The sequence below is a fragment of the Micromesistius poutassou genome (assembly GCF_964030765.1).
Source record: "Micromesistius poutassou genome assembly, chromosome: 12".
Taxonomy (NCBI): domain Eukaryota; kingdom Metazoa; phylum Chordata; class Actinopteri; order Gadiformes; family Gadidae; genus Micromesistius; species Micromesistius poutassou.
The window spans coordinates 17880798-17901500 of NC_140282.1; the positions used below are offsets into that span (position 1 = coordinate 17880798).

Here is a 20703-nt window from a genome sequence, read left to right on the forward strand (position 1 = left end):
ATATGTACTGTCTGTCAAATATCCAAACTTAACCCCACACTACCGTCCTCCCTGATTGAAATTGATACACCCACCACCCCTCAATGAACCCAGAAATTAATTTTCTTCTTCTAAAAATCCATTTGTAATTTTTACCAAAAGTGAATTATTTTTCTCCGTTCTTGCCATAAGTAATTCCCCAGACCTTCGGACAAACGGAGCTTGGGAATTGAAATGGCTTCTCGGCTTGAATACAAGCAGCGCCGTCCTTGGCAGCTTGGTTATTTTTTTATGCTATAATTGCATTGTTCAACTTGTGGTGTTATTCATAAGCATGCTTACTCCTTCCTTTAACCTATGCCCACAAAGCATTGTGATGTGTGGGCTGCCCCCTGGCACAAACGTACACAAAAATAAGTAAATGAACTAATGGCCAAGACCGCAGACCTCACTCTCACTCGCTCTCTTTTTCTCTCGCTCTCTCTCGCTCCCCCTCACTCTCTCTGCGCATACTAGTTTAAATAAAGAACAACAATAAACAAATGCTGAGTGCTGATCAAGAGTTTTGTGCAAGCAATTTAAGGTCCCGACTCTTGTTGCTTGACCCTTGTCTCTTGTCTTGTAGTGTTCTGGTCGCCCACTCGCAAAGCAGACAGCCGCACCGCGGCTGCCGCAGGTGTGTGTTTTTCCACATTAGAATATTCATTTTCACCTTTGAATGTCTGTTTTTCAAAACTATTCAAATATATATTCGAATTTAGAATATTCGTTGACAGCCCTAGTGTCTGTATGTGTGAATGAGAAGGGCAGACATGAGACTAGTGGACAGGTTTGTTGTTGTTGTTTTGGTGTAGTTACGGCCGACAGTAACTGGTTTTGAGTAATAAAATGCCTGTTTGAGCCCAACCGCTCGTCGTCCTTCTAACGTCCAGTCAGACGCTACATAAATTTTGATAAAAATTAAATAAATAAATAATAAATAAATAAATTTATATTTTTCCAAAATTATTTGGCGACCCCCAGAAATCATCTTGCGACCCTAATTGGGGTTGGGACCCCAAGGTTGAGAATGGCTGTTAAGGGACCAGGTTAGTTTCTCTGTGATTTGCACCCCCAGGAACTTGGTGTTGCTGACGACCTCAACCGCAGTGTCGTTGACGAGGAGTGGTGTATGACTGGGCCGAGATTTTCTAAAGTCACAATGATTTCCTTTGGCTTGTCAACATTGAGGATCAGGTTGTTGACTTTACACCAGTTCACCAGGTGTTTCACCTCTTCCTTGTAGGCCAGTTCGTTGTTGTCCTGGATGAGGCCCACAACAGTTGTGTCGTCCGCAAACTTCAAAAAAGTGGTTGGTTCTGAATCTGGGATGACGTGTCGTGGGTCATCAGGGGTGAACAGCAGGGGGCTGAGAACACAGCCCTGGGGGGAACAGGTATTCAGGGAAATGCCGCTGGAGCTGTTATTATTCACCCGTACAGACTGGGTTCTGTTGGTGAGGAAGTCCAGTAGTCAGTTGCATAGGGGGGTGCCGAGGCCCAAGTTTGCATACCAGATGTTGAGGGATGCCGAGCTGAAGTCCAGAAACAGCAGTTTTTTTTCAACAGTTTTTTCCCTCCAGGTGTTCCAGGCTCAAGTGGAAGGCAGAGGAGATGGCATCCTCTGTGGAGCGGTTCAGCTGGTACGCAAACCGGAATGGGTCTAGGGATGGTGGAAGTTTGGAGGTGATATGTGTCCTTCACCACCCTCTCGAAGCACTTCATTATGATGGAAGTCAGTGCTACGAGACGGAGGTCATTCAGATTAGTGATGTTGGATTTCTTAGGCACTGGTATGATGGTGGCAGCCTTGAAGCATGATGGGACAACAGCCTGAATCAAGGAGATGTGCCTGCTCGTCGGGTGAGGGATAGCTTTCCTTGTGGGGGTGGTGTTTAATACCAGATGGTAGTCAACAATTGATGGAACTCCTCATGTGTGTATCAAAGGGAGACATAACAGTGCCTTATCAGTTGGAGCCTTTGACCCTTGACCACCCCAAGGAGGTAAGGGAAAAGGCACATACCAACAAAGGGCAGTTTCAATATAATTTTCCCTTCCCTCTTTGTCAATGCTCATTGCGCTCTCCTGTCCTTGCACCCAGCCTTAACCAGGCCTTGAATAATGTCATTGTTGGCTTTGCTGCATTGGGAGGCACCAGCCTTTCAGAGAAGGGAGTCAGGGTGTATGGCTTTCCTGCTGAAAGAGAGAAGGGGAAAATGTCTGACAAAAGGGGTCTGGTGCAATCTGACCATCACAAGAGACTAAAATGTCAAAAACTTTGAATAAAATAATGGAAGGTTTAATAATTTGTTATTTTTAAAGTAGCAATGTGTAACATTTCAACTAGCTTGTGAATTAAAAAAAATAAATAATAATAAATATAACTGCAAGCAGTGATGTGGGGGTCAAGCAGAATGGGACTCCATAAACTAATTTTCAGAATAGTCCAGAGTAGCCACATCAACAAGATAGATCTACGTCAGACACACGGCCTTCAGCACTTTCGACAAGTTGCACTTCAAAAAATAAAAGATAGACTGAGATATGATCACACTCGATCATATCTCGAGTGTGACACCCCCCTATGATGTCATGGGTCTATGTACCAAGTTTGGTTATGATATGTCAATGGGCTGCTGATAAATTGGCTTATTTCCTGTTTGGCGGCTTCACGGTCGAATTTGATTGGCTATCGCGGATATTTCCGTGAGAAATCATTTATTAGCTGTATGGGGAGGTCTCATAGTATCACCAGACATTGGACATTTGTTTGAAATATACTCATGTGAAGAGAGAGGAGTGTCAAACACATTGTCATTAATTATAGCGCCCCCTAGAGGTCAAAGGTCACCAAACCTAATGAGCGTCCCCATGATGATGTCATGGGTCTATGTACCAAGTTTGGTTATGATATGTCAAAGGGCTGCTGAGAAATTGGCTTACTTCCTGTTTGGCTTTGGCTTCGTGGTCAAATTTGATTGGCTGTTGCGGCCAAACGGTTTTGAATTTGAAAAATCTATTCAATGTTTTTTGTCAAGCATGGCCTGAGGATCATATGTACCAAGTTTAGAGAAGATTGGACAACATTTGTGATAGGAGATACATGCAATATGACGTCATAGGGTGCACTTGAACTCAGCTTGGCCCAAGGATTCTAATGATACCTTGTTTGTGAATATTGGATGAATGGGTCAAAAGTTCTAAACATGAATTCATGTCCAACTTTGACCTGTTGGTGGCGCTAGAGCTCATGGGCTAGCGACCTCAAATTTGCTGTGAGGGCTTATGGGACTGTCCTGAATCAGTGTGCCAAATTTCACAACCTTTTACCATTGGGTTCTATGGGCTGCCATAGACTCCCATTGAAGGATAATAATGATTTGACCTGTTGGTGGCGCTAGAGCTTATGGGCTAGCAACCTCAAATTTGCTGTGAGGGCTTATGGGACTGTCCTGAATCAGTGTGCCAAATTTCACAACTTTTTACCATGGGGTTCTATGGGCTGCCATAGACTCCCATGGCAGGTAAATAATAATAATAATAGGAAAACGTAGAATAACAATGGTTGTCTCGCAGCTTTGCTGCTTGACCCCCAATAATTCTGGTCAGCCCGTACCTCTCTTTGCTTATCACCAATCTCAAAACCCCTCCCAGTCATCTATTGCAATGTGCATACGTCAGTTTGTTTATAGAATTTGTTTGTTTATTTATTTATTTATGTAAATATTGGTCTAACAATTTGAATGTATTTAGTTTGTTTAGTTGATGTCCAATAGTTAAGTCCAGGTCATATCTGGTGTGGGCTTATATAAGTCTAGAGTGTAACCGGCGACATGTTAATCAATCTTTTTATCTTCAATTGATTGATTTACTGACATGTACATAAGAATAAATCTGCTTGATTCTTTCAACCTAAATAAGTTAAATAAAAAATAAAACAGTCCTGGTCAAAAACGGTTCTTCATGGTGTAAACAAACACACAACAACCACAAAGGTTACCAGGATGTGTAATCAAACCAGAGCTTAAAATACTAACATAAAGATCCTGACAAAGAAACAAAGAACAAAGAAACAAAGAACAAAGAAACAAAGAAACAAAGAAACAAAGAAACCAGAAACCCGAACCGAAAGCATGAGAGCTGGGTCATTGCAATGCATTGCTTTAACAATGCATCACACGATTGTATTATTGTAACTAAACTGAAACGAAACATAAGATAAGTATCTTAGGGTATGTGGTGGGTGGGGGCATACATCAACTGATTCTGTAAGTATAAGAGCAAATCCTGCTCCATGGAGGAGAGTTGGTGAGATTCAAGTACCATGGCTTCCTACTTGGTGTTCTCAGTCCAGCTGCTCAGAATAGACCAGAGTAGCCACATCAACAAGATAGATCTACGTCAGACACACGGCCTTCAGCACTTTCGACAAGTTGCACTTCAAAAAATCAAAGATAGACTGAGATATGATCACACTCGCCCCCCTATACGTCAAAGGTCACCAAATTCATTGAGTGTCTCCATGATGATTTCATGGGTCTATGTACCAAGTTTGGTTATGATATGTCAAAGGGCTGCTGAGAAATTGGCTTACTTCCTGTTTGGCGGCTCCGTGGTCAAATTTGATTGGCTGTTGCGGCCAAACGGTTTTGAATTTGAAAAAACTATTCAATGTCTTTTGTCAAGCATGGCGTGAGGATCATATGTACCAAGTTTAGAGAAGAAACTTGGTACACACAACACACAACAACCACAACGGTTACCAGGAAGTGTAATCAAACCAGAGCTTAAAATACTAACATAAAGATCCTGACAAAGAAACAAAGAACAAAGAAACAAAGAAACAAAGAACAAAGAAACAAAGAAACAAAGAAACCAGAAACCCGAACCGAAAGCATGAGAGCTGGGTCATTGCAATGCATTGCTTTAACAATGCATCACACGATTGTATTATTGTAACTAAACTGAAACGAAACATAAGATAAGTATCTGTGGTAAGATAAAGTAAGATAAGGGTATGTGGTGGGTGGGGGCATACATCAACTGATTCTGTAAGTATAAGAGCAAATCCTGCTCCATGGAGGAGAGTTGGTGAGATTCAAGTACCATGGCTTCCTACTTGGTGTTCTCAGTCCAGCTGCTCAGAATAGACCAGAGTAGCCACATCAACAAGATAGATCTACGTCAGACACACGGCCTTCAGCACTTTCGACAAGTTGCACTTCAAAAAATCAAAGATAGACTGAGATATGATCACACTCGCCCCCCTATACGTCAAAGGTCACCAAATTCATTGAGTGTCTCCATGATGATTTCATGGGTCTATGTACCAAGTTTGGTTATGATATGTCAAAGGGCTGCTGAGAAATTGGCTTACTTCCTGTTTGGCGGCTCCGTGGTCAAATTTGATTGGCTGTTGCGGCCAAACGGTTTTGAATTTGAAAAAACGATTCAATGTCTTTTGTCAAGCATGGCGTGAGGATCATATGTACCAAGTTTAGAGAAGAAACTTGGTACACACAACACACAACAACCACAACGGTTACCAGGATGTGTAATCAAACCAGAGCTTAAAATACTAACATAAAGATCCTGACAAAGAAACAAAGAACAAAGAACAAAGAAACAAAGAAGAAAGAAACAAAGAAACAAAGAAACAAAGAAACCAGAAACCCGAACCGAAAGCATGAGAGCTGGGTCATTGCAATGCATTGCTTTAACAATGCATCACACGATTGTATTATTGTAACTAAACTGAAACGAAACATAAGATAAGTATCTGTGGTAAGATAAAGTAAGATAAGGGTATGTGGTGGGTGGGGGCATACATCAACTGATTCTGTAAGTATAAGAGCAAATCCTGCTCCATGGAGGAGAGTTGGTGAGATTCAAGTACCATGGCTTCCTACTTGGTGTTCTCAGTCCAGCTGCTCAGAATAGACCAGAGTAGCCACATCAACAAGATAGATCTACGTCAGACACACGGCCTTCAGCACTTTCGACAAGTTGCACTTCAAAAAATAAAAGATAGACTGAGATATGATCACACTCGCCCCCCTATACGTCAAAGGTCACCAAATTCATTGAGTGTCTCCATGATGATTTCATGGGTCTATGTACCAAGTTTGGTTATGATATGTCAAAGGGCTGCTGAGAAATTGGCTTACTTCCTGTTTGGCGGCTTCGTGGTCAAATTTGATTGGCTGTTGCGGCCAAACGGTTTTGAATTTGAAAAATCTATTCAATGTTTTTTGTCAAGCATGGCGTGAGGATCATATGTACCAAGTTTAGAGAAGATTGGACAACATTTGTGATAGGAGATACATTTTGAAGGTTTTTGACATAAACCAAGATGGCGGAAAATCCATCATGATGCAATATGACGTCATAGGGTGCACTTGAACTCAGCTTGGCCCAAGGATTCTAATGATACCTTGTTTGTGAATATTGGATGAATGGGTCAAAAGTTATAAACATGAATGCATGTCCAACTTTGACCTGTTGGTGGCGCTAGAGCTCATGGGCTAGCGACCTCAAATTTGCCAACCCAAAATAAACCCAAAGCTGGGCTTATTTTGCTTAGCCTGGCTTCTTTCAGCTAGAGTTGCGTTCTATTAATGTGGCTTAAGGGAATCTCCGCTAAGTAACCATGGCAACTTATCCGACCAAACAACCATCAAGCTAAACATAAAGCCGGGCTTCTTTCAGCTGGAGTTGCGTTCCATGAACGTCACTTAAGGGAATCTCCGCTAAGTAACCATGGCAATTTATCCGACCAAACTAACCTGGTCGGGAGCAGGTTAACTGTCAGGCTAACTTGAGCGGTGTTTCAGAGAAATCCATCTGTCAGCAACAATTGTACCATCAGAAGGTTCCGCCAAGCCCAGTCCTCACAATTTTGTCATAAATGTACATATATGAAGTACAAACAGCGTATATTTTCACTAAGGGTCTAAGATTAAATGACGCAAATGAAATAATTCAATGAATTGCTATCTATTATTACTGTGGCTATTTGTTCAACACATTTTTACACAAATCTATGTATTATCGCATCATCAGTAATCAGCCGTTGGGTGAATGGTCTAGCACTTGCCCTGTGATACGTGCGACCCGAGTTCTAATGTGTAGTATTCTTGGCGTTGGCTTCATTTTGTAATTCCCTTTATTAATTTTATTAATTCCCTAATTAAGAATATTCAAAGGAATGGAAAATAAATGGCATGAAAAGTTATTTGATTTCTCTAGTAATCCTTCCTATATTACTATTACTTGCGTGGGGTTAGAACCTCGGACGACCGGGTGCAAGTCCGACACGTTAACTGGAGACTATCTCCCTGCTTTTAAATCCATGGTCAATATTAAATTAAAATATGTTACGCTTAATACTACTTATGCATTCAACAGATCGCCGATTTTTGTGCCAGGCAGCCTCCCTGTTTCTATTAATGGTTACGGTGTTCCCTTTTTGAGTTATTATATGCGTGTAGGCCTACTCCTCATAGATCTCCACAAGCAGCTTCTGTTCGCCGCTGGAAAAGATCCCGCTCGGTCCTTTTCGGACATTTGATCCATGATTCGACATTCACGGTTCTGGGCTGGTTACATATCTCGTGAACGCGTGTAATCCACGATAACGTGAGCCTGGTTTGAACTAACCTGAGCAATGCGCGGCTGAACTGCGTTGATGGAACGGCTTTAGCCTCAAGTGGAAGTTGGCGCTAGTTCTAACCAGGCTTAATCAACTAATCGCCGCTTTCGTTAGTGACTTTGATGGAATACCCCCCTGGTCAAAAACGGTTCTTCATGGTGAAACACATCAACCACAAAGGTTACCAGGATGTGTAATCAAACCCTTCATGGTGTAAACAAATACACAACAACCACAACTGTTACCAGGATGTGTAATCAAACCAGAGCTTAAAATACTAACAAAGATCCTGACAAAGAAACAAAGAACAAAGAAACAAGGTGTGTGGTGGGTGGTGGGTGGGGGCATACATCAACTGATTCTGTAAGTATAAGAGCAAATCCTGCTCCATGGAGGACAGTTGGTGAGATTCAAGTACCATGGCTTCCTACTTGGTGTTCTCAGTCCAGCTGCTCCTGCTGATCTCAGCTTCATCCGCATCACACTTTTTTGGAGCCACTATGAAATTTGTTCCCAAAGGAAGAAACCCGGATGGGTCACTTCAGGTAACAATTCTCAAGCAACCTAATAATTGAATGAAAGAAATAATTTCATATTTTTAGATTTTTTTGTATACATTAGTACCCAATAATACCCAGTAATATACTATAATTTACCATATATGTATCTAGTAATTAGGGGACTGTAAAGGGGAGGGTTACCAGCTAAACGGACGGCATGGGTGCTAAAATTATGAATGGTTCAAAAACACTGCGATCGTGGCTCCAAGCGGGAACTAATTGGTAGTGAAGTGCAGACAGGAGGATACATTTTTAGCAGAACTGTAAAAAACGGTGACAGTGAAATGAATCCATGAAACCGCAAATTGTATCTTAAACGTCATCTTACAACCATCATCCTACAGCCTTCTCATAAGTCTTATTTTATAATAATAATTAGGCTTTTTGAAAAAAGGTTGTTGGTATACAATTGTTAAAAGTGCCTCCTGTGTGAGCTGAGGTGGTACACGGTATAAAAAGTTTGAGAACCACTGCATTAGAGCATACATTACACGATGTACATTAACCAAAAATTTAAATACAATACCCAACTTCTGGGCTGAAGAAATTTAACACATATTACATATACCCAATTTAAATATATAGTGCCCAGTAATTTGCATTTGGTAGCCAAGAATTGATGACGTCACTTCCATCGTTACATTTGATTTTTGTTAGCCAAATTACATGAACTGGAAGACGCATAAGCCAACTGTTTTAGTATAGAGAATGATTTCAAGGATTTCTTTGAATGATTTACAATGTGTGAGTTGCATCATCCCAGGACTTTGAAGACCTTGGACACAATAGTTTACTTGAAAAACAACCGTACCCTAATTTGACATATTCTGCATCTGTCATTTCATTTATTCAATAATTGTAATGAATGTGTGGGCTGTTAATGTGGTGTTTGTACCCTTGTTTTGGTTTCTGTATTGCTTTTAACTCACTTTATTTGGTAAAGGTTTTGGTCTATTGTCTATGAAACAAAAGGAGAGGAATTGTATATAACACGCGCTGAGCTTCTCCAAGCTGAATATCTAAACGATACGCTGCCCAGCAGATCCCCTGGTAAAAAGCTAAGTTCGAGCTTAAATAGACAGGTAACGCCTCGTACCCACTGTACACGTCCGTCGACGGAAGAGAGTGGGCGTGTCCGACGCATGGGGTAAAACACGATCTGCGTATAACGCGATCTGATCGGCCAACGGATCCGTCGCTGCCTGAAAAGTTAAACTTTTCTCAACTTTTGGACGCAAGAGACGGCGCCGATTTGACGGACGGACCCACAATGCATTTGGGGAGCGTCCCATGTAAAGTCAATCCGTCGACGGACGTGTACAGTGTTCAGGCCTTTTCATGAATGCAAAAACAATATATATTGAATATATTGTGGAAATTGTTATTTAATAAGCAATTTAGCAATTAGCAATTTCTCACGTCGTCAACGCAACGGCGTGTCATTTATTGTTGCACTTAAAAACCAGGAAACGCACCCGGCGCTGTCGTCATAACAACCAGCCAGGTCGGCATTATTAAAGAGACAGCGTCTCTTATATTGGAACACGCTAACACATTAACATGTCGTGCAGAACGCACGTCTGATCAAGGGGAAATAAATGCTTATACAGTATGGTGAATTGTGTACATAATGTCCACCACATACGTCCCCCAAGAATTCACCATAACAAAGAAACAATCAAAAGTCAGCGAGGAGGAGGGCGAACAATTCGGCCACAACGACTCCTCTGCACTTGGGCGTGGGCCGAGGCACCTGCGCACGGCGGCCGCGCCTCTGAGGCGTCGAGGCGGGAGGGAGGATGGTGGTGCGAGGAAGACCTAGGCTCCACCCTCGGAGACTCGGGCCGCACCGGAGGGCGCCCACGTTTCGGAGGCTGGGCCAACAGCCTAACAGGCTTGTCCACATCCAGATGAGCTGGCTTAAGGCGGTTCACAGAAATGCGCTCTGCCCTACCGGCAATGTCCACCACAAAGTGCTTTACCCCCGTCTCTAAAACACGGAACGGGCCGTCGTAAGGAGGCTGCAGCGGCCCCTGGTGTGCGTCATGACGGATGAAGACGTACTCCGCTGATGATAGACGCGGGGGAGTGTAGGATTGTGGGAGGCTGTGGCGTGAAGTAGGCACAGGCGCGAAAAGCCTAGCCCTATCCTGAAGCACTGTCCGCTGATGGGCTGAGGACCAGGGAATCGTAGAGTCAGGAACGAAATCCCCTGGAACCCGCAATGGCTGGCCATACACCAGCTCCGCCGATGAGGACTGTAGGTCCTCCTTAGGGGCAGTCCTAAAGGCCCAGCATGACCCAAGGGAGCCTGTCAACCCAGCCACTGTCCTTGAGGCTGGCCCGAAGAGAGGCCTTCATAGCACGGTGAAAACGCTCGCAAAGTCCGTTAGCCTGGGGGTGATATGCAGTGGTGCGGTGAAGTTTCACACCCAGGCTGTTCGCAATGGCGTTCCAGAGCTCAGAGGTAAACTGTGAGCCTCGGTCCGAAGACAAGTCAGATGGGGTGCCAAATCGGGCAACCCAGGTCCCGATGAACGCCCGCGCCATCTCAGCAGTCGTCCCTGATGTCAATGGGACAGCCTCCGACCATCGAGTGGTCCTATCCACCATGGTGAGGAGGTAAGTGAAACCCAGGGAGGAAGGAAGAGGACCCACCAGATCCACGTTGACGTGGTCGAATCTTCGCTCCGGCACCGGGAAGGACACCATCTCCGGGCGCCGTTTCCTGTGTGACACCGGCGCACAGAGAAGCATTCTGCCTGCATTGACACTGGACATCCTGGCGGATGGATTTGGCCCCCCCCTGGAGGCTGCTAATGGTAGCCCCATACGCACTTATGGCACTCGACACGTTGCACTGTGTTTTGGCGGTCAGCGGTTTAGCTGGGACTTTATCACAGCCAAAGTGGCTGTCCCCCTCCTGGGTGCGGACTTTCTATGCGCTTATGGGCTGCTGGTGGATGTCAAAAACCGTTGCTTGATTGACGCCACCACGTTTTCTTCATACACCTGCGCTCTCAGTGGTTTGGACTCCATCAGACTGTCTAGCGTGCTCTCGCAGGCCGACGAGTTTCATCGCCTGCTCGCAGAGTTTCCAGTGCTCACACAGCCCACCTTTTCTTCATCTACGGCCAAGCATGGAGTGGAGCACCACATCGCCACCAATGGCCCGCCTGTCTATGCCCGGGCGCGACGACTAGACCCAGCCAAACTGGCCATTGCCAGGGCTGAGTTTGACAGCATGGAACGCCTTGGCATCATTCGCCGCTCCAGCAGCCCGTGGGCTTCGCCTCTCCACATGGTTCCAAAGCCCGCCGGCGGGTGGCGCCCCTGCGGCGATTACCGCAGGCTTAACGACGCTACGACGCCAGATCGCTATCCAGTGCCTCATATCCAGGATTTTTAAGCACACCTGGCTGGCAAAGTTATTTTTTCTAAGGTGGACCTCGTCCGTGGATACCACCAGGTTCCTGTCCAACAGCTTGATGTGCCCAAAACAGCAGTGATCACCCCTTTTGGACTGTTTGAGTTCTTGAGGATGCCTTTCGGCCTTAAAAACGCCGCCCAGTCGTTCCAGCGCCTCATGGACTCTGTGCTACGTGATCTGCCTTTCCTGTTTGTGTACCTGGACGACATCTTCGTGGCCAGTACCTCCAAAACCGAACACCTGGCCCACCTGCGGATCCTCTTCGAGCGTCTCAGCCGGCACAGACTTATTATCAACCCAGCTAAGTGCCAGTTTGGGTTGACCACCATCGACTTCCTGGGACATCGAGTCACCAAGGGCGGGGCCGTGCCACTCCCATCTAAGGTTGACGCGATCTCGAACTTCCCACGGCCCGTCACAGTGAGGTCCCTGCAGGAGTTCCTGGGAATGGTGAACTTTTACCACCGCTTCATTCCCAGAGCTGCTGCAATCATGTGCCCCCTGCATGAGGCCTTGAGGGGGAAAGCACCAAAGCACCTGGTGGATTGGTCCTCGGAAAGAGACAAGGCGTTCATGGATGCAAAGGCTGCGTTGGCCAAAGCGACGATGCTGGCACACCCATCGCCTGATGCGCCCATTGCCATCACAACAGACGCTTCGGATTATGCTGTTGGCGGTGTGCACGAGCAGTGGGTGGATGGTGCCTGGAAACCGCTTGCTTTCTTTAGCCGCCAGCTACGCCCGCCTGAACGCAAGTACAGCACGTTTGACCGGGAGCTGCTTGCACTTCACCTTGCCATCCGACACTTCCGTTCACTGCTAGAGGGTCGACAGTTTACAGCTTTTGTCGACCACAAACCCCTAACGTTCGCCATGGTTAAGGTGTCAGAGCCGTGGTCTGCCCGCCAACAGCGACAACTCTCTTACATCTCAGAGTTCACCACGGACATTCAACACGTTGCTTGCAAAGCCAACCTTGTCGCAGACTGTCTCTCTCGCACCATTGTGGGAGCCGTCCACCTGGGGCTTGACTACGCCCACATGGCAGCCGATCAGGCCACAGACCTGGATGTACAGGCACTCAAAGACTGCTGCCACTGGACTGCAGTTATCGGAGATCGCTTTTGGCAATGGTGGTGCGAGGAAGACCTAGGCTCCACCCTCGGGGACTTGGGCCGCACAGGAGGGCGCCCACGTTTCGGAGGCTGGGCAAGCCCAACAGGCTTCTCCACATCCAGATGAGCTGGCTTAAGGCGGTCCACAGAAATGCGCTCTGCCCTACCGCCAATGTCCACCACAAAGTGCTTTACCCCCGTCTCTAAAACACAGAACGGGCCGTCGTAAGGAGGCTGCATGGTGCGCATATATATATATATATATATAGAACCAGGCAGACATGCATAATTCCAGTAAACATATCATTGCTGTAAAAAGGTCAAGTTAAAACATACTTAACACTGAAGTGTGCTTCACAGGTGGATCTACATTTCAGACAAACCTCCAGTGGCTGCTTTAAACACTTCGATTGGACATGTTGGAGCGGTAACTGTGGCAACAAATGGGCATCCCAATATGGTGTTATTGACACTAGCACTAATTCAGCACCCTATACAAATGGTTGGTGCGAAACGGAAATAGTGGAGTCAAGATATTTCCCCAGTGACGATCCCTTTGAAATGAGGTGATTTTTCTTTCATAATTAAAATCGTTTTTATTGCTTATGAAATATAATTACATTTTGTAGGAATAATTGAATCTCAATTAACCTAAATTATTTATGTGATGTAGAAATGCACACCTGCCGCTAGTAGCTCAAGAGTTCTGCTATTTATCTGCAACTTTGTTTCTATATAGGAAAGCTAGCTGCTGTTGGATTTACAACGTGAATAACATAGGGTCCTGGAGACTATTCACACATGTGGACTTGAAGAGAAGATCTGATTCCTGGCAGTTAAACAGCTCTCCAAATAATGCTATCCTACCTTTTCTGAGGTACGTCTTTACCATATTCTGAGCTGTGGGCAATCACATAAACTCTGTATTAATCAACGTAAATGCCTTAAATCAATTACGTTCATAAGGAAATACAGTCCAGTTCCAGTTAGCATTTGACTGAGTTAGCAAAAAAATCAATGAAAGCAGATGAGATTGATTAGCTCAGTTAGTGAAGTCAGGGTAAAATACACCATTCCGACCATATACTAAAAAAGTAGGTAAGAATAACAACTAGAAAATGTAATCCCACGCATAAGGGATTACTGTGCATAGAAATGCCTGTGAACTTTATGATCTTTTTGCATGTCGCTTTGGATAAAGGCATCTGCTAAGAACCATAACCATATTTCAGTTAAATTCAGCTGAGGGTTGTATAGCCAATGCAAAGATTGACAGTTGAGTGTGGATGAGTTGAGTTATGGTTGGACAGAAATCAGACACTGAACATAGAAACCATCAACTTCAGTCTCTTGTCTTAATTGCACAACCTTTGAACAATTAACTTTTCTGTGGGTAAGATGAGGGGGGTAGTTAGATATGCTTCACAGTCAATACTAGAAAATGCATTTCCTGCAGAAAATGCTGAGTGCTGTAGTACAAAGTGAGGTGAAAATGTGTTTTAATAAAGCCAGATGGATTAAGACGTAAAGAAACGTTAAATGGCTTAAATCAAGTGAAGGGATTTTTTAATTGAGTTCAAAAGTCTAAATGGAGTAAACAATGTAAACATGCACACCATTTAAAAAAAATTAAATGGTTGCATACAAATGAATGAAAAGCGCAAAGCATTGCTAAAGATGCAGAAATGTCAAATGAATTGAACTGAAGAATCTGAAAGGTCAAATGTATTGCAGTGCACTGCTGAAAAACCTGGAAGCTGAAATTGAAAACTGACTGACTCCAAATTGCATTACCTGAAGCAGAAAAGTGCTGAAATACATTTGTTACAAAAGCTGGAAGCTAAACTGTAATACTGTCAAAGCTGGAAGATAGTAGTAGTAGTAGTACTAGCTGTAGTAGTAGTAGTAGTAGTAGTAGTAGTAGTAGTAGTAGTCACTGAAGTAGTAGAGTAGAAGTAGCTGAAGTAATAGTGTTACTAGCTGCACAAACGATATGCCATATGAAAGGTGTGGTATTGATTGATGTTTGTAGAAAGAATTATAATAATCCCGCCAGTTCTTTTTAAAACCAGCCGAAATTGAATGTACTCGCCTAATGCTAATTTTTCCAGCCTAACATGATTTAAAGTAGTCAAATTTGGCGGGATAAATCGCCCAATCTGGCAACGCTGCCTGAACGTCGTAAAAAGTAGTCAAATTGAGCGGCAAAAAATGCCCAATCTGGCAACACTGCCTGCACGTCCTTGCGCTCCTCCCTCAGCGTAAATCAATGAGACCAACTGAAAACGAGGGGGGGCATGGAACTAAAAAAAAAAGTATAAAGGTAACCGAAATTCTGTTTTCAGATTATTGAAGATACAAGTCTTGATTTTTTAAACCTTTGAAAGAAGGTTAAGGATAAACTTTGAACCATTGAATTCCATTGTTAAAAAAAAAAAAAAATTTAATTCAACATACTTTTTTCTCAAAAAGTATGTTGAATGGAATCGATTGGTTCAGTAGTTTTGGCCACATTAATTGCAAGTTTGGTCGGAAGAAGAATTACAGAAAAGGGATATCAATATTGTGCATTCCTATGCACAATAATTATTATTATTCCTATAGCTGTTAATTGTAAATTCTGTACTTTTTAGAGTTCCTTCAAACTGCCCGAGATCATACCGCCTGATGACAGTAGACGCTGATGGTGATCAAGTCATATGCAGATATGGAACCATCAACCAACCCACAGGTTTCTACCTGGATGAGGTTTGTAAAAACATATCTTCCTTAACAACATGTGAACTGATTGAATTTGAATTGAATTTTCTTCCCTAATCTTTCCAATTCATATTGTCAGGTCACTTGCATCCTACACTACAGATTCACTAAATACACTGGGACATATGGGTTTGAGTTGGTAGTAGAAGACTTTCCAAGAAGCACCATCACCTTGACCTCCACAAATGGAACTCAAACCATAAGGTCTCCCCTGACTGCACCGAGACGCAAACGTGCAGTATATGGCACAACTGCCGTCTTCCCTACGTGGTGGACCACTACAGCTGCCAGATATGCCACCACAACTCCACCCACCACCACAAGTTCCCCCACCCCCCCTACAAACCCTTGGTGGACGCCAATTCAAGCTCCATCCACCACCACCACCCAACCAACCACCCCAACAACAACAACAACATCTACTACGAGTACAAATGCTCCGTTGCAGACCACAACCAGAAGACCGAATCCTGCTCCCCTCAGTAAACTTCCTCTGCAATTTTCCCTTCTTGGTAAGAAATTGAGTGGGTTTAGGCAGTTGGGGGAATATTGATGATGATAAAAAACAATACTTAACTGTTACTTATGGCGCATTTCCACCGCACTAGTGGTGGCTCGTTCGCGAACGAATCAGTTCGAATGAACGACTCTTTAAAACAAACGAACCGACCTGATTCGCCGCTCTCGTTCGTCTCGTTCGTTCGCCGAGACTCGACTCCCAGCTCCACCCACTAGTCTCTGAGTCGCGCTGACTCGCGAGTCGCCGTTCGTTCACTGACTGTGTTTAGCGGTGAAGACTCGAGGACTGAGAAGTCACGAGAGTCAGCCGGGCAACAACATCCCGATTCCGAACATGAAGCACTCCTCAGCTAAAAGGAACTTAGTTAATGTTGTGTTGATTGATGACCGTTTGCACCATTGCACGATCGTGATTTGTTTGAGAATGAGAACGAGGGAGGAGCTGAGTCTGACCGACTCGGCTGAGAACGTGCATTCGCGATTCGTTTGAACGGGAACGAGGGAGGAGCCGAGTCTGACCGACTCAGTGACTGAGAATCATGATTCACCGCTACCGGAAATGCGAACGAACGAACGAACGACTCTTCTTGGCGAACTGACCGACACAAACTGATTCATTCAAACAAATCATGAAATCCACCACTAGACCGCACCCTCTGGTGTAAATGCGCCATCAATGCTTACTGTATGCGTTACACATGCTCTAAAGTTGTACAGGATATTGCATGCCTTTGTAAGCAAACATTTCTACTTAAATTGTAGTGGATTCAGCTGTGCCGTCCTGCACTGAAGGAGAGTACCTGCCAAGGTTTGTTTACCCAACACCAAGTCATGGAGACCATCTGAATGCTCAAGTCAATGAAGAATTTGAAATGAGGATCAAAGCCCAAGCTTCTCATTCAATGTAAGGACATTTATCCGCTGACACAATGTTACATCTAAAACGGCTCATACGAGTTGTTCATAGCGCCTCAAGTGTCAATCACAACTTGATATTCTAAATAGTAATTCCTTTTGTTTTATTACAGAGTAGGGGATATAATCTTCAGTGGACCCCTGAATACCACCAAACACAGGATCGCACAGGGAGAGTTTTACATTCGATGGACCCCTACTCAATACAATCTCGGAGACCATGTTCCAATTTGCTTTATTGCTGAAGCAACTTTTTCGTAGGTTTCTTTAATTTATACATCCAACCACAATACTATTATTTGAATATACTGTATTTGTAGTAAGTGTCAAAAAAGTCTCTCCCGTTCCAATATTGACCATAAAAGTGACATAAAAGTCACTTGTTGCCTTGAATCAATTTCAGGAATCAGAAGTATCAGTCTGAAATGCGATGTGTTGTGGTGAATGTTGAACATGGTGAGTATTGAATTTTTTTGCATTTTTGAATCAATTACAAAGCAAACGTTATGTTTGTTACATTACATTTAATTGACAGTTATGTTGTTGAAGAAATGTATGTAGCTGATAAAATAATGCAATGTGTTTAGGTTTTGCCCCTGTTATAACTAGAGAGTGCACTGTCCTATCTGTGCACCTCCCTTCTGAAGTTGAAGAAACACTCCCATTCAAAATACATGGGTTTACATTTCGTTCTGTGTATCATGAGAAGAAATTAGACAATCGTGCTCTGGGACACTTCAATAGAAAGATTTCGAACAAAGTCGCATGATACCGGATTGTTTACACATATGGGGCAGTTTACGAGAGATACCAGCTTGACATGTGCACACAGATTGCAGGTTTGAACCACAGCGATGTTTTGCACAATCTCTCAGAATGGGCGAAAACAAGAAGGGGTGAAGAATAAAAATGCCTAGTTTAGGATTTGTAGAATCATTGCAAATATAGGCACAACACAGCAATGGTGGTTTTGACCACAGTTATCAACCTCCCTCATACAACCAATCTACCTCTTTAGACTGAGAAAAAATCTCTTTGAATCAGGATCGCAACGGTTTACAATTGATAATTTGTAGAGAGCTTGAAAACACTTTTAATAGCAGTCATTCTCTATCGAGTATGTTTTTAATCGTGAACAAATCAACAACTTCTACAATTCTCCACACCAGTCAAAGTCCACGTGATCTGCAATGAAACCTCAATGACAGTAGAGTTGGATAAATCCTCATTCAATGGGATCAATGAAGATCACCTGAAGCTGATTGATTCCAGCAGCACCGCCTGCAGTCTACACTCCAATGGCACTCATGTCATTGGTATCATCCCTCTCAATGCATGTGGTACTACGATTGAGGTAATGCAAATATTATGTAAGGTATAATCTGTGTGCAGGTGTGGATTATTTTTCGCTAACAGCAATAACAATATTATTCATATTATTAACAATATTAGAATCATATTATACCATTGCCACTTGCAAACAGTGTTGAGGGTAACCTGCTACAAAGTAACATGTTACAGTACTCAGATTTGATCTTTGTTGTTACAAGTAAAGTAACACGTTAGTTTTCAAAAAAAAGTAATGAGTTAATTAGTTTGTTTTCAAACAAAAAATTTTTTTTTCGGGAACGCATACCTTTTCGAACAAGTTACTTTTTTTTTTTTTTTTTTTCAATATGCAACGCTGTACGATAACAAGTAAATTTTTTTAAGGCAGCAATCTTTTAATGAAACAAGGGTGTTTTATTTTTGGCAAATTCTGTTTCAAAATAAAAACTTTTAGCTCAGTGACTTTTAGCTTAGCGACTTTTAGCTCAGCAACTTTTAGCTCAGTGAAAGGTGATTCTCAGCAACCAATGACAGTCTAACGTATGCGTAGTAGGCGGCACCATAACGGTGTATAAAAGCTGGTTCAAATCATTACCACAGTAGACCTCACGCTGTCAACATGGTCAAGAAAACTCCCGACGACTATGACGTAGTACTACGACTTATGCCAGCGTATACCACGATGCTCCACTTGCTTCAACGTATTCCAGCGTGTTCGCCAAATTGTGTGACAGGGGCATGAGATTCACATGGAATAAAAATCTTACCGTACTCTAAATAGACAAGAGACACCTCTTGTCTATTTAGAGTACGGTAAGATTTTCTCTAGACGATATCCGAAACTGCCACCTCTCATTTTGGGATCTCAACACTAGAAATTATTCTAGTTATTATTGATATATAATTTAAGTGTCCTTGATCTGCAGGAGGATAATGATAATCTCATCTTCAAGAATGAGATCACCACCTTTGACGATGTCGGAGACACCATAACCAGGAAACATCTGTTGGAAGTTGGGTTTTCCTGCCAGTACCCAAAGCGTGGAAATGTAACCCTGGGGTTCACAATACACAGGGACAACCTTACATTAATAGAGAGGGGCTTTGGGAGGTTCACCTATGGCTTTGAGTTCTACCCAGACAACCTTTTTCGCACAATGGTCAATCCCAGTTTATACCCACTGGACTATGAAGTTGGAGCGAAGATTTACATGCAAATAGAAGCCACGTCTTCAGTCAATAACACTGTGCTGTTCGTGGAGTCCTGCAGAGCTTCACCTTACGATAACCCAAATTACCAGCCAACCTACCCCATCATAGAGAACGGGTAAACTACCTTCCTACCTATTTGTCTTCCTTACTTTGTTTGTTTAGCTAAAAAACAACTAACAATTTGATTTAAACTAGGTGTACAGTGGACCCCACAATTGTCATCTATTCCCCAAGTCATAATAAACAGTTTCGGATTTCAATTGATGCCTTCAAATTCATAGGAATGCATGACCAGGTAAAACCAAATTAATTCAACAAAGTAGATAAAACTGCAGAAGAACAGCTAAAGTGTGGCCACGTATTGACGGGATATCTCATTATGTACAGGTGTACATCAGCTGTTCTGTCATTCTATGTGAGGCTGGGAACAACAATACCAGGTGCGCCAAGGGATGTCTAACATCGAACCAGCAGCATCATCGGAGAAAGAGAGAGGCTCGTATTGAAACAGGAGTCCACTTCATTTCCCAGGGTCCTTTGCGTTTGCGAAGCACACCAGCAAGTGAGAGCAGAGGTAATGTTGAAACTCTTCATTTGACATCATCACTTCACTTCAACAACAATATCACTTTTAAAACAAATACATATGACTTGGTGAAATATCTCTGTATTTGTATTTTATTTGCAAATGTTGTATTTATTTACTCTAGTGACCGGTCTGAATCTGAACCTGGCCTTCATCGTCGGATGCCTTCTAGCAGCGATTGCCATGATCTGTGGAGTGATGATTCACAGATTCAAGAGGGCTGCTGTTCAGTATCAGCCTTTGCCAACAACTGAGCAATAGGATATCAGCGAAGATATCAAACCATTATGAGTTTATTAGCTTTCTTTGAAATATATGAATATCACTTTTGACATTTTCAGGACCAGAAATTGGTGGGTGTGCCTGGGATGGGGGTGTTGGATATGTCTCTCTGTAATATGTGATTGTTTTTTTTTGGTGGTGGGGGGGTGGATCTTATTGTCCATCACTTTAAACCTTATGACACTTGCTAAATATTAATGTTTTCAACATTGCCTCACACTACCTTACCATAAATGTTGGCATAGACTATTCAAAAAAATGATTAACAATTATTAATGATTACAGCTTGAATAAAACATGAATTGCTCTCTGTACAATTGTAGA

General features: G+C 43.2%; 1 protein-coding gene across 1 annotated transcript; it reads left to right on the forward strand.

Annotated features, from left to right (window-relative positions):
* Nucleotides 1-11020: 11020 nt before the first annotated feature.
* LOC311356594 (uncharacterized protein) lies at nt 11021-20358 on the forward strand (the record flags this gene model as incomplete). Its single annotated transcript, XM_084476377.1, has 15 exons — nt 11021-11053; nt 11110-11616; nt 11701-12870; nt 13137-13342; nt 13516-13653; nt 15410-15524; nt 15616-15859; nt 16818-16959; nt 17084-17227; nt 17374-17426; nt 18140-18324; nt 19226-19626; nt 19707-19806; nt 19899-20085; nt 20222-20358. The coding sequence occupies 15 exons, from the start codon at nt 11021-11023 to the stop codon at nt 20356-20358; spliced, it is 3762 nt and encodes a 1253-aa protein (XP_084332503.1).
* Nucleotides 20359-20703: the final 345 nt, after the last annotated feature.